Below are 13,677 nucleotides of genomic sequence, written 5' to 3'. Positions count from 1 at the left end.
TGAGTTTTGTTCCTTGTTTTCAGAAAAAAAAACAACACACAGCTCAAGACCCAAAGTCTTTCCTGTTGTAGGAAATATTTAAATAGATATTTTAATAGAAAAACAACAAAACAACAAAACAAAAAAACACAACAACAACAACAACCAAAACCACAAACAAACCAACCAGAACAGTCTCAATTTATTTTTCACCAAATCAGGATTCCCAAACCCACACACGTGTTCTGGAGCATCTTCAAGCACGAGGGATGCGTAATTACAAGTTACAGGCACAACTGCAAACCCCCAATATCTCGGCAGTTTTGTCAGCTGCCTTGTGCTGTTTCTTGCTAGCAATGCAAGTGTGGCTCAAGAGACCTGGTCAAATCACTGTAAATAATCTTGATTGACTGGAGGTTAATGCTGTCTTTTAGGCCTACAGTAAGTGTAAGTTCATACAAAATAATTTTCCCCTAAATGAAAGGTACTTGGTTGGTGATGAGAAAAAGGAGCCTTTGCAGAGACACTGGGAAGCGGCTGATACACTCTAAGTTCACATCTCTCTTGTCCTACGTCACATGTATACATCTATACATGTCCAAATGTGCCCTCAGACACACTAAAGACCTTATAAAGAACGGATAATACAGTCTATTTTAAGATTAATATTTTGCTTATTAAAGAACAAGCATCCCTTTAGTTGCGTTTGCATCCCTTTCAGGATGTACTTGGCCAAAACATTAAAATAAAAAACAGAAAAGGCGGTATTTTCCTGAAATATGTTTCCTTCCCTCACGACCAGGAATGGTGGACTCCTCCATGATGCCAATTATGGGCTACCTCGTAGATCTGCGCCATGTGTCCGTCTACGGCAGCGTGTACGCGATAGCTGATGTTGCCTTTTGCATGGGCTTTGCCATAGGTAAGTCTGGCCTTTTCCTGCCTATAATGCACTGATAGTTAAGAGAAATATGCTGAGATGGTTGGGGTGAGTCCCAGTGGCACCTGCAGCCTTTATGAGCTGGGGTGGTTGTTTCCTGTAAGAAATCAGAAGCAGAGGGTAAGGACACAGAGAATTAAAAACGTCTTCACATTCCTCAAATCAATTTGTAAAGTGGGAGTTTTGTATCTAAAATTACTGTTGTTTAAAGTGACTGCTGAAAATTTTATGTCTGAGCAGTATTCAGAAAAAGCGTCTTATTTATATAAGGTCCTTCTGCCGGTGGTGCCATTGCAAAGGCCATTGGGTTTCCATGGCTCATGACAATTATAGGAATTGTGGATATCCTCTTCGCTCCTCTGTGCTTTTTCCTTCGAAGTCCACCTGCCAAAGAGGAGAAAATGGTAAGCATAGCGTGGTTCCTTTAGTTTGTTGTTGTTACGCATCTTTGCTTTTAACTTCCCCAAAATGGGACCAGCAGAGTTTATTTCACCCTCCTGCATCGCCTGTTTTCTTCATGGTCTTCTACAGTATATACGTTTTCCTCTATACCTTATAGTGTGTACAGTATATACATTTTTTTAATATGTTCTTCCTCTTCTTTGCTTCTCCGCACAGATCAACCACCCTTACAAATTAATGGCTTCTCTTATCCTATCTGTACCACAGGTCTTACCCTGACTCTTTCTTTTTTAATATAATTTAATTTTCTAGAGCAGGCAGTAGAGCCCAGACACCGTATAAGCATCTGTATAAGGTGTATATGGTGTATACGAATGATGTTTGGCCAAGTCCCCAATCTTGCCCAGTCCCCTGCAACCTGCAGTGGGTATTGAGGAATGTTTTCCCTTTCACACAATGTCCTTTATCTGCTCCCCAACTCTGCTGTGACAAGACTTGCTGTTCCTATAGATTTATATCAGGTCAGGCTCAAAACCCCCCTTACTGCAGGAGGGGACCCATTGAATTATTCCCTATTCATTCAGCAACCAGACATTCATTCAGCTCCTGAAGGAATTACAAGGCAGCACAATCCCTGTTGTGATTCCAGGGTTGGAAAAGTCTTGGAAAGCAAAACCAAACCTTTGCTGCAACTTCTGCCACCGCCTGTAGGTTTTGCCTACCCAGCACTTCTTCCTTGCTCATACTGAACGAGGTTGACTTGGGTGTAAACTGTAGTTACTAAATTTTAATTGGGTGAAAAGAAAATGTCACTCTGCCTGGCCATAGTGTTACTGTGCAGGGCACATCTCTGCAAGGGAAGGCCAGAACGTGCTGCTCACGCTTTGTATGGGCAAGAGCCGAACAGAAGGTGCAAAAAAGAATCTCGCTGAAGTAGTGGCATATGTGAGGCCAGAGACCTTTTGTTTTGCACATATTTGGACTGTAGAGTCCCTGAGATTCCAGTTAATCCATCCTCATAACCTTTGTAGGCTACACTGATTTATTTTTTGTTTTTAACACTGACTAAGGCTGAGGGAAAGAGATTAAAAAAAAGCTGCTGTTGTTTGCTTGGAGATATGAAGTTTATTGTGTGCTTTCCTGCTCACTGACAGGGTTGCACATGTAACACAGTAATTGCCAAAGGGACAGCATCTATCCCCATTGACTAAACACCTTCCACACTGTCTGTGCCCCCCAAAATAACTTGAAATGTAAAGTGGCATTGAACTGATGTCCTGTTTCTTTTGGGTTTGAAGAGTCAAAAAGAGGGACCCCATTTTGTGTTCTTAATTAACTAAAAAACAAGCTTAATCACACTCAACATGAAAAAAGTGAGGGAGTTAAGCTAAGCAGAAAAGTGAATATTCACGCTCTGTTTTCTTCCAGGCAATACTCATGGATCACAACTGCCCTGTGAAAACAAAGATGTACACCCAGAACAACATCCAGTCCTACCCCATGGGCGATGAAGAAGAGGAATATGAAAGTGATGAATAACGTGAAAAAGCCATATATTTTGGTGTACAAAATGCAGTGTTTCATGTGAAACATCTCATCCAGAAATAGGTTTTAGTTGTACTGTACATTTAATAGTGAAATGGTCAAAAAAACCAAAGGTATATTATTCATCACCCATGGTTATAAAGCAGACTGCTAGCTGCCTTATAAGGGAGGGAAAAGCTTTTATAGAGGATTTGTATAGTGTTAATCTTTATTTTGTGTATTTAATTTTATTGAATATTACACTCTATTTTTTGATTAAATGTGTAGTATAAGTCTGTATAAACATGTGAATTTTAACTATTTTTCAAAGTCAACTCATTGACAAGGTATTTCATATTTTGGTTGGAGTCATGAGTTACTGGCAAAAGCTTGGTCTGTCTTATCAAATTAAAAGGAAAAAGAAAATAAGCAAAGCTCAAACTGTCCAATTTGCACCCATCTAAACTGTACCCTTGCAAGTAAATCCACAGGAGCTGAAGGCTGGAATTCACTATGAGGTTTTTGATCAACTTCAGATCATCTATTAGTAAAGTAAAAGGCAAATATTTCCTGATTTCAAAAGTGAGCTCTCCTTGAAGCACTGGGGGAAGTAGTATTCTGAGCAGATGAGTCTATAGCTATTAGTCACTACCATTTAATGAAGTTTAAACTAACCACTTGTTTAATATGAAGCCCCCAACCAACCACACAACATCAGGTAAACGAGTAGGTATGAATGCTCCTTTCCCATCCAGAGGAAAAAAGAACAGCATGAAAATAGTTTTTGTTATTTCTGTATTTTTAATCTTTTGTTTTTAACATAACTTTATTTTAGATGCATCTTAAGTGACTGGTTAAGAAAAGCTGCAGTGTCACAGCATTTAGTCTTAGCATGTACTGAAAAACGATAACTTAAGCAGTTCAAACAAAAACCAATTTTACATGTATTTGCATACATACCTAGAAATTCAACATATATTTCTTTTTTAAAAAATGAATTAAAATATCAACTTTGCTAAAAATAATGAAAAAAATGACCAATATTGCCAATATTTCTTACCATTGGGGGCCACAGCCTAACACAGGAAAGGCAATGATGTGTTAGGCAGCCCCAATCTGCACTGAGAAAAATCAGACTTGGAAAGAAAGAGGTTTAAAAACAATCCCAGTGTCCTTATCAACTGTGGTGTACCTTTTCATTTGTCAAATTAAAATCTTTATGTGCCTTCTTTCATGTAATTGCAGATGTTTCATGTACTACAGCATAGATATTATGTTTACACATAGTTTTGTAAAGTATACATACTAGAGTCAGAGAATATGAAAAAATATAGTGGATCAGAGTTCAAGTATTGCTTTCTCAATAATTATGCATCCAGACCACATTAAAGTTATGTAAAAGAAGTCCATAATCTATTGTAATAAAGTAAAAACAACAATAAAAACTCCCCCTCATGATTTGCCTTATGCATTGTTGTTTACTCTATATTAAGGAGGTAAAGGCCAACCACTATTTCAGGTCATGGGAAAAGATTCCTCAGTTCTAGTCCATTTGTAACCCAGGACAAACATTTTCATTCCAGTTCATAAACAGCTGCAACTGCATTAAGCAAGTGTGGTATCTTCCAAAAATCCACCTGGTATGTGGCTGCTGGTCTGAGATTTAACTTTTGGGAAAGAGATAAGGCCAAATGTGCAGGACTGGGGACACCCCTGTATATAGGCTGTTTCAAAATGATGGACACAGTTTGATAACCCTACACTGCTGAAATTGAGTTCGTCTTCTTGAAACATCCCGTATTGTTTAAATAAGGGTGAAGATTATGACAAAAAAGCATAAGAGGCTTAAACGGTGCAAAAGGCCCAGCAATACATCCTGTGGTTGACTTGAAAAATCCACTTACAGATGTTTGTAGGGGTGTATCTTCAATTCTTTTGAACAAAACAGATGGAAATCCTCCCTGCAAAGCTGGGAGGGGTTGGGAGACAGACATTAAATACAGTATATGTTGAGTACTTCACTGCCCCTGAATAAGTAACAATTGCACATATCACTGGTTATTTACATTAAATTCAGACTGTAATGTTGTACAACGCTCAGATACTTGAAACTTTGCCTCAGAAGAAGTTATTTTACTTAGCTTCACTGAACACTTTTGGTCAACATCAACTTGTTAATCCAACTAAGTTTGATATACCAATGTTAGAATTCTAAATTATCACACAACATGTTCATTAATTTGCCAGGTGATTAATAAATGTACTGCCTAAATTCACAAATACAAAAAGAATGCAAACATAGCAATTTATATATATTAAAAGGCACAGAATGACTTACTTCATGGCTTGGCTTTGTGCTTTTGAGCACATCAAAATTAAGGAAGAGTTCCCATTAGTCTGCAACACCAAACGAGCACGAGGAGGCCCTAGGACAGAAGAAATGATCACGTTCCTCTTCTGCATATGAAGCCTGGTTTCCACTGGGGCCTCACAGACCAGTACCTGACCCCAGTTTGCCCAGTAAAACCAGAAGACAGAGTTAAGTGCCACACACCCCCATGTTGGGACTTTGTACACCACCCCCACCCCAAAAAAAACCACCACCATCTAACAGTTTTTATACATTTTAGATTTTCTGTGTCATTAAGGAATAAGTAATCAAACACAACCCCTTTTTTCCTGACAGGGAATAACTTTAGTCACAGGAAGTAAAACAAAATTGATTCTTTCATATTTTATATATTCTTATCTGTGTCATTTCAAGTGTGATAAAGTCACTCAGTGCATTTGCTCCCGCACCTTAGTCCTCCCCTGTAGCTGTAAACTTCCATGCATATTTTACTTCAAATCTGAGGAGAAAAACACAAGAACAAGGAATTATAAGGAAAAACTGCTTAATTAAAAATGAGCTAGTAAACCAGAAGGGACATGTTTAGTTATCCATTAACATTTCATGAAGGACAGGGCAAGTCAGTAGAATTTTGCTTGGGCAGTTTTTTCCTCTAATGTAACCAGTGGTGACCATTATCACTAATAATTGAAGGGCAATATCTGAGCAGTGCTTGGAGGCCTTAAAAAAAGGCCAAAACACAAACATCCATTTAATGAGATTATCTACCTACACAAAGAACCAACTGGAATCACCAATTTGAAAGAAATCTACATCTACTAGAAAACTGTATAGAACATAAATGCATATCCAAACAAAGAATGCATAAAAGCCCAATGAATCCAGCAACTGGTAGTTTTATTTAATGCAAAATTTGTGGTTTTCTTCCAAAGATCTTTTCTTTAAGCAGTGGCTTTAAATGACGAAATACCGCAGTACAAATGTTTTTAAAAAAATATTAACACAACGCAAAGAAGTTGATAATTTAGCAAAACTATTTTATTAAAGCTTATTCTCATGATAAAATAATAGCCAACAAAATCATATTAGGCAGATCTTCTGCAACTGTGTGTAGCTGCCACCTATTCCGATATTATTAAGTCAAGATATTCTTGTTTTCTGTGGTATTCTTTATTTTCGGCTATTTACAATCAAGCACGAAGCAAAGATTACACCAGGAATGTAGTATTACAATTTTCCCCTTGAGATTCACCGTTTATTGTAATTAATGCCAGATTGGAATTTTCTGTTTTCCTTCTTACCACTAAAAATACAATTATTTTGCCCTTTTCCCATTCAGTATATTTAAAAATATTGCACTATGTTCAATTTATCTCTTACAATCATCATTAGCAATCCTATACGAGGAAAACTATATCCAGCTTTTCCTGCCCACTGTATTACACAAATACATTTAAAACCTTGAATGCAGCTTTTAAATCAGTATTTGCTTTGTTTTCACAGCTCCTTCACGTGTACCAGGGCTTAAATGAAGTACTTGGATATATTTGAAAACCTCTATAGTAGCCCACAAGAGCGAACACTGATGGAGATTGACCGCAGATCACCACCAATGAATGCAGATCAAGCCACCGCGAAAATGGAGTGGGGAAGTCTTAATACGCATCTCAAGCAAGTACAGGTTAAATAACTTTTAGTCAATAAGGGAAGCTAATTTTGTGCGATTATTTGCTGAAGCTTAATTTCCAAAGTGTGGCACATGCCCGTTTTAGCATGGATAGTGTTTTCCATACATCGACTAAATAAGTATCAACTGCCCAGAACTCACAAAAAAGTGCAAGTAGTTGCATGAGTGGAAGTAACCGTTTCCTTTAGAAGCACAAGTACGCTTTTCCATCTGTGAAAACCACTGCTTCTCAATTTTGCCCATCACAAAATAAACTGAGAAGCAAATTGAATCGAGAGGTACATTACAGACTGCCTGAAAATTTAAATGAGTTATTTTACCATCTTAGATTTAACTCCATTTCTACAAAGGCATTTTCTTTTCTACTACCAGTGATAATGACACCAGTATCCAACACAGTACCTAAAATAAAGATGATATTTTATATGGCATTTCTATACACAGAGGATGAAACAAAGACATGTTTACAGGACATAAATAAGAACAACAGCCTTAGCCAGGTGATGCTAAGATCCACAGTTTACACGTAGCACAAGACCAGATAGTTCTTTGCAAAAGCTGCTGGCTGAAATTCTTCCTCATCTCTACTGGACTCACTTATTTTGACTCCAATGAAACATGTTATATACACTATAGGACATTTTTCTGACAAAGATGATCCTTCTGCTCAGACTCTCTCGTCTGAGAAGCTGAATGCGACTTACCACTATATGATTACTCAAAAGTGTTGAGAGAACACATTTAGCTATTTTGTAAATTATTTTGTACCTTAAGCTTTCTGAAATGATAAGATAAAGTCTGCAGCAAAATACTATTTTTTCTTAAGTTACTTAAACCATCATTCCATGCTTTTTCATAGAATGCAATGAAACCTCCAACTCCTATGAAGAACAATTTTCCTCTGTCAGCTTATCAGATAATACAACAATACTTAAACATACAATTTTTTCTGAAAGGCAACCAGCCTCTTACTTCAAAAATATTCCTAATTAAATTATTACGAGATATTGGTATGTACTTTGATATCTAGTATTATTCAACCAGGATACAATAGCCCAAATTTCTAAGGAGGATTTCTTTTTTATAGCATAGCATTACTATATTTCATGTTAATTACAAACTATGAAAAGTTATTGTATTTAACAAAAATATGAAAACAAATGATATGCAATGTTAACTTCAGGAAATATTAATAACAGACAAAATGAAAGACCTTTTGTTTGCTTTCATGATATGTTTGGCAAAAAAATACACAACCATCCAGAAGATGTACAGTAACAGCGATCAACGTTTTAAAGCCTGGTCCCTCACTGACTTCTGTGTCAGTCATCAGCTCAGGTATGGAACAAGCTTATCATTTCTTCGTCATACAATGGAAACCAAACATTTTGAAAATCCTGGCAGTGTCCTGTTGAAAACATTAACGCAAAAATAAAAGGTGGGGGAAGAGGGCAAGTAATACATTAAGGACACCACACATTGTGAAATGATAAGGTTACATAATTAGAAAAAGTAAAAATAACTTATTAAAAATAAATTTCCAATATAAACCCCAAAATGCAGTTTTAACCAGCCAGCTTAACAAAATGATGGTGCTGTAGCTGGAGAAGAACCATTATTAGCTGTACTCTTACACAGGCAAATAACTGTGGAGAAGCAGGACATGTACATTATACCAGTGTTTTAATTTCATTTGTGTGTTTGTAATTAAGTGCAAAGTATTATTTTCGTCCATTTTTTTCAATGCCTAAATATGTAAATATCAGTCTACCGATTGAGGTGGATCAACTGCTTCTTCCGATACGATGTTGATTGTTGGCGCCTCCGTCAGACTGACATCTTCATTTTCCACTTCTTCTGCTACATTGGGTTCCTCCGAATCTTTCGTCACCCTTTTGGCCTGTCGCTCCACCGACAAGTTCTCCAAAGACTCGATATCCTCAATGCCCGCTCTGTAGTGGATCATCAGCAGCGTCAGGGCCTGCAGTCTTTCCCCTGACTTGGCCAGCGCAGCAGAAATCAACGCTTTTTTCCTTGCGTCGGTTGCCTCTCTTTCTTCTTTAACAAGCGAATTATTGTTTTCCAGCTCATGATCTATCTCATTCTGCAGCTTATCCAACATAAACTCCAATTTCTGAAAACGCTCCTCTGTGGGTAAACTTCTGTAGAGATCGCGTCCAATTTCTTTAACGGCGATGAAGACGCTGTCGTCCAGACCACCCTCCTTTCGGACCAACTTTATCCCGGTACCTGTCGCACGCTTGGAAGGGCTGCTCGGCCCGCTGATTTCAGTATCGCTGCTTTCATTATCAGAAGTGTTTGGTGTGTGCTTTGGTGAAGGTTCTACCACCTCTGTTCCTGGGTCAGAAAGGCGAGCTTTGGGGACTTGACGAAGGTTTAAGAAGCGGGTGCTTGTATTGAAGAATTGCCTGGTGAAACCTGCAGTTCTGTTAATGGATTTGGATTCGGAATCGACACGAGAGGATGCGGCTTGGGGAGCCGCCTGTCCTTCCACTCCACCTCCCACAGTTCGATCAAGTCGCTTTTCAGCTTCTACACAAAAAGGTGTCTCAGTAAGACATTTTTCTTGACATTTTTTGTGGCAAACGTAAGCACAGAGCATACACTGTGAAGCTGCTTTAGTCCATACTTTCTTTTTGCAGTAATCACACCAAGTTGGATTCTGAAAGTGAGTATCTTGAAACTTATGCTTGTTCTCTGGGAGAACAACTGGCCCCAAATAAGAATCCTCCTTCTGAACTGCACGAGCTTCTTCTTCCAATGGACATTCGTTTTCTTTCTCCAGGAGAAAGCTTGAATCATCCGCTTCACCTTCTTTTAAACATTTGAAGTGTAAAGTTACATCGCCATAACGAAATTTTTCATCAAATCCTTTAAGTGTTGTCAAATTCCTCAATGCTGTTCTAGTGACTGCTGCTTTCGGTCGAGGAGCAGCCAGCTTAAATGTTCTAGTATATTCCATTGAGGATGTAGCTATACAATCGAAAGCAATTTCTTCAAGTTTTATGCTTGCATATCCTAAGCAGATAAAACAACCTACTTTGAGAGGGTCTCTGCACCACAGTGCAACATTAAGGTATTTATGGTGTCCTTCTACTTCGAATAGACAGGAGGATGTTCTTGTCCTTGGCCATCGGCCTTGCAGGACTTTATAAGGAATTTCTGGTGATTCCCATGTGTGATGATCATCTCCACCATCTTTGTAACTGCGTGCATTTTCTGAAAGTCCATCTTTTAAATTATCTTGTTTTGGTGCTGTTATAACTTTCGATACCATTGGGTCTTCTGTTTGATCATTATTCTTTACTACTTTCTCCGTACATTTATCTCCGTTATTTGTAGGTGGAGGTGGCCTCTCTGGTTTTTCAGAAGATACACCTGCAGTTTCCCCCAGATTTTGAGTTTCACTAGTAGGCAAAATAGTCTTACTTTGTGGCCTAGGTGGCACAGGAGGCTTAGTACTGGATCCTTGGGATTGTTTACCTGATTGCTGTGATGCATCTGAACTCTCACTAGTTTTGGGTGTTGACACTTTAGCTGCATCTTTTTCTTGTGTTTTCGATGTTGTCTGATAACTTCCTAATGGTATTTTTCGATTCAGAATCGGAGATATAGTTCCGAGTGGTTTAGCAGCAAGCATTACTGCCGAACGTTTGGGACTCGGAATTGTTGGCAGTTCTTCTTTTTGTTCAGGTGATTCAGAAGCTAATTCCTCAAATTCTGAATCAAAATCTCTGTTATCAACATCAGCTGATAAACCAGCTTGGTCATCTTCTGGCTGTGTCAAGAACGCAGAGTCTTCCAGTTGTCCAAATCCATCCTGCAGTGCTGAACCGTGCTGATTGTAGCCCACGGGCCTTTCATAAAAGACTACAACTCTGTCCCCAGCCTGTCGAATGAGCTTCAACACTTGCACAGTGGATGTTATTTTAACACCTATAAAAAAAGGACAAAAACTGTTAGATTTGAAAACATGGTAACAATTTAAATGGCCAAAACCAGTTGACAAATACATTTAGATCTTTAGTAGTGAGCAACAGTATTATTACCACTAACAGAGGAAATAAATTATGACAGAAGAGCTGAACTTAAGTGAAACAGCTGGATCATTTGCCTACTATAATGTTTAATTTACTCCCACAATAGTCAGCAGAATAGAGAAAACATGCATTATTTCTTAACGATCATAAACAGGCTCCTATCTGCTCCTTCCACTAAGCTGATTAGCCACTGTTCTCATTAATGGTTTATTTGTCCTTCTGTCCACTCTCCTATTCTTAAGTTTAATGCTGTAATATTTCCACTATCAGTTTCTCATTATGATCTAATTTTCTGTTGGTGATATGGTCCATATAAAACATAAGTATTGAAACAGTCTGATTTTAAGTTGTAGAACATAAGTTAGTATCAATTCACTTCGTAACTTCCAGCAATTTCAACAGAATCTTTATTAGAAACCCATAACCCCTTCCCTCACAAAAGTCAAGGATAATGCTGCATTGAGGAAAAACTGATCTGCCAGTTACAATTTAAATATGAGACTCTCAGAGTAGATTTCTAAAAAAATACATAGGCTCCTACATGTCAAAGCTCACAAAAATGGATACTAAACCAAAAAAATACTATTGAATATTCAGCAGATCTTCTTGGGTCATTTTGACATGTCAGACAACATACTCAAAAGTATGTTTCTACTATTTTTTCCTTACTCTACTTCATACATTTATGTTATCTGCTGAGTATGCAAGCCTAGGATGTAAAATATTATGGTTTTCTTTGTAAACTAAGGACATTTTGTAACATCACTGGAAGAAACTAAGTAGAGAACCTCACAGCATCACTACTAGAGCAGTTAAAACATATTTACATTCAAATGTTTATTCAACTTTATTTTTGCTTTTACCTTGCAAAGACTAAATAAATATGAAAGGAAATGAATCAAGTGAATGATAGCCTTAAGTGGCCATAAATAACACAAATGTTGGCTTTTATTATGAGTGCTGGGCATAACTGTAATTGTTGAGAAAGGCAGTCTGGTTGAACTGCCTGCAGACACGTCCACCCCATTTGTAAGACGACCCTAAATTTGAACGCTGCCATATTACTCACTGCCAATTGCCAGCAGTCTGTCTCCCCTCTGTAGATCAGCAGCTGCAGCGGGTGAGTTCGGAGTCACGGTTTCGATGACAACGTGTCCTGCATCGTCTTCCTTGGACTGCACGAGGCGGAGCGTGAGCCCAACGCTTTGCAGGTTCCCTTTCACTAGCTCTGCCTAGAATGAAAGAAATTAGGAGTTAAGAGTATGTTGATTAGGCTCGTTGCAGGAATTCATGGTTACTAATGGTCTTGTTTAGAATAAAATTACATTAGGACATCCATTGCCTTCAGGGAGCAGATCATCACAGAACGGATTCACTATTAGTCTACACCTTGGGAGAAAGACAGAACTAAATGTCACCAGTTCTGAAGAACCAAATATGCCAAAACTATAAAGCAGTGCAAGGAATTGTCAGCAAAATAAATATATATACATGTATATTTATATATTTGTACACCTGTTCAATAGTATATATACTAACAATACTGAGCTAGCCTGTGCAAATACAGCTCAGCAGGAATAGCAATACGTGGCTCATTTTCACCAAAAGCCCCAGTCCTAACAAAGCTACAAACACAACCTCATCTCCCATTTTATCAGAAAGTTCTATTAAAAGGAGCACTATACCATTAACCTAGGTCTCACTTTGAATATACCACATTTATGTTATAAAAACCTGTTCCTACAAGGAGCTCTTCAGTAGTCTATGCAAAAGGTGTTTGGAGTTAAAAAGCTATTATGTGCTTACACATTGCTAAAGTATTGTTTAGAACAAACCTAAATTAACAACAGCCTAAGACTTTCCTTCAAAGGCTCAGAACCCTTTCTTCATACTTATATTGCAAGATAAAATTTAACTCAAAAACCTCAAATATCATCTTCTTAAAGAAATAACTGAGATACAATCTCTGCAGTAGAGTTTCACCCCACACTCATGCAGGGATCTATTATTGAAGAATAAATCTACCTAGTGACCCATTGCTTACACATGTCAGTGTCTGAGATCTTTGACAACTTTTTTCTTAAAAAAAAGACTGTCCTTAATTAATGAAAAGCAAACAAACCAACACCAAAGCCAAAACGTCAAAACACCGAAACACACCGCACAACTTTACTAAAGGACATTCCTTCTGGACTGTTTCACATGACACCGTATTGTTACTCCAAAGTCTGTTTGAAAGGGGAACTCGGTCTGTTTCAGCTCGGAGAAGAAATAAAAATGCTATACTAATTATCAATTTGCTTCAGAACAGCATTGAGTTTGAAGAAGCAAACTTGTATTAACTTTCTAAGCTTTGCCACTAACCTCCTGCATTTCCCATTATCACTTAAAGAGAATATTTTCTCTCAAGCTTTGTTAGCATGTCTATTATAAATGCCCAGTAATGTAGGCAAGAGTAAGACAATCACATATAAGCTCAGCTGTAATACCAAGATTAAAGGTTCCTCTCTAATGCAAACAAATAAATAACTGCCTACAGAAACAATTGTGGTAGGTTTGTTTGGTTTTTTTTGATTAAAATTAAGGTTATTCCCATTTACACCAAAAACCTCTGATGCATAATTAAACAGTTCACCGCTCCAAAACTGTGTTAAAAAACAAAGAAAAAAAATAGAAATACCTGTGGAAGGAAAGAGATTTATTTTAAGGAAAAGAATTATCACCCTGCTTTAGT

The 13,677-nt window shown here is 37.7% G+C and overlaps 2 protein-coding genes across 4 annotated transcripts in view; one reads left to right on the top strand and one right to left on the bottom strand.

Annotated features, from left to right (window-relative positions):
* Positions 1-4,308, top strand: part of SLC18A2 (solute carrier family 18 member A2) — a 28,633-nt gene extending 24,325 nt beyond the window's left edge. For all 3 annotated transcript variants that reach the window (XM_065066899.1, XM_065066901.1, XM_065066900.1), the window contains 3 exons: positions 782-901; positions 1,190-1,323; positions 2,750-4,308. In XM_065066899.1, the coding sequence (XP_064922971.1) occupies positions 782-901; positions 1,190-1,323; positions 2,750-2,860 (365 nt within the window). In that variant the 3' untranslated portion in view covers positions 2,861-4,308. The remainder of the gene's footprint in view (positions 1-781; positions 902-1,189; positions 1,324-2,749) is intronic.
* A 1,903-nt stretch (positions 4,309-6,211) lies between these two features.
* The window catches only part of PDZD8 (PDZ domain containing 8), a 59,322-nt gene continuing 51,856 nt past the window's right edge, over positions 6,212-13,677 (bottom strand). Inside the window, exons 4-5 of the mRNA XM_021295471.2 lie at positions 12,013-12,175; positions 6,212-10,839 (exon numbers count right to left, since the gene is read on the bottom strand). Of these exons, the coding sequence (XP_021151146.2) occupies positions 8,645-10,839; positions 12,013-12,175 (2,358 nt within the window). The 3' untranslated portion in view covers positions 6,212-8,644. The remainder of the gene's footprint in view (positions 10,840-12,012; positions 12,176-13,677) is intronic.

The sequence above is a fragment of the Columba livia genome, chromosome 6 (genome assembly GCF_036013475.1).
Source record: "Columba livia isolate bColLiv1 breed racing homer chromosome 6, bColLiv1.pat.W.v2, whole genome shotgun sequence".
In the NCBI taxonomy this organism is placed as follows: domain Eukaryota; kingdom Metazoa; phylum Chordata; class Aves; order Columbiformes; family Columbidae; genus Columba; species Columba livia.
The sequence above is the reverse complement of the archived record's forward strand: the minus strand, read 5'-3'. Positions and strand labels throughout refer to the sequence as shown.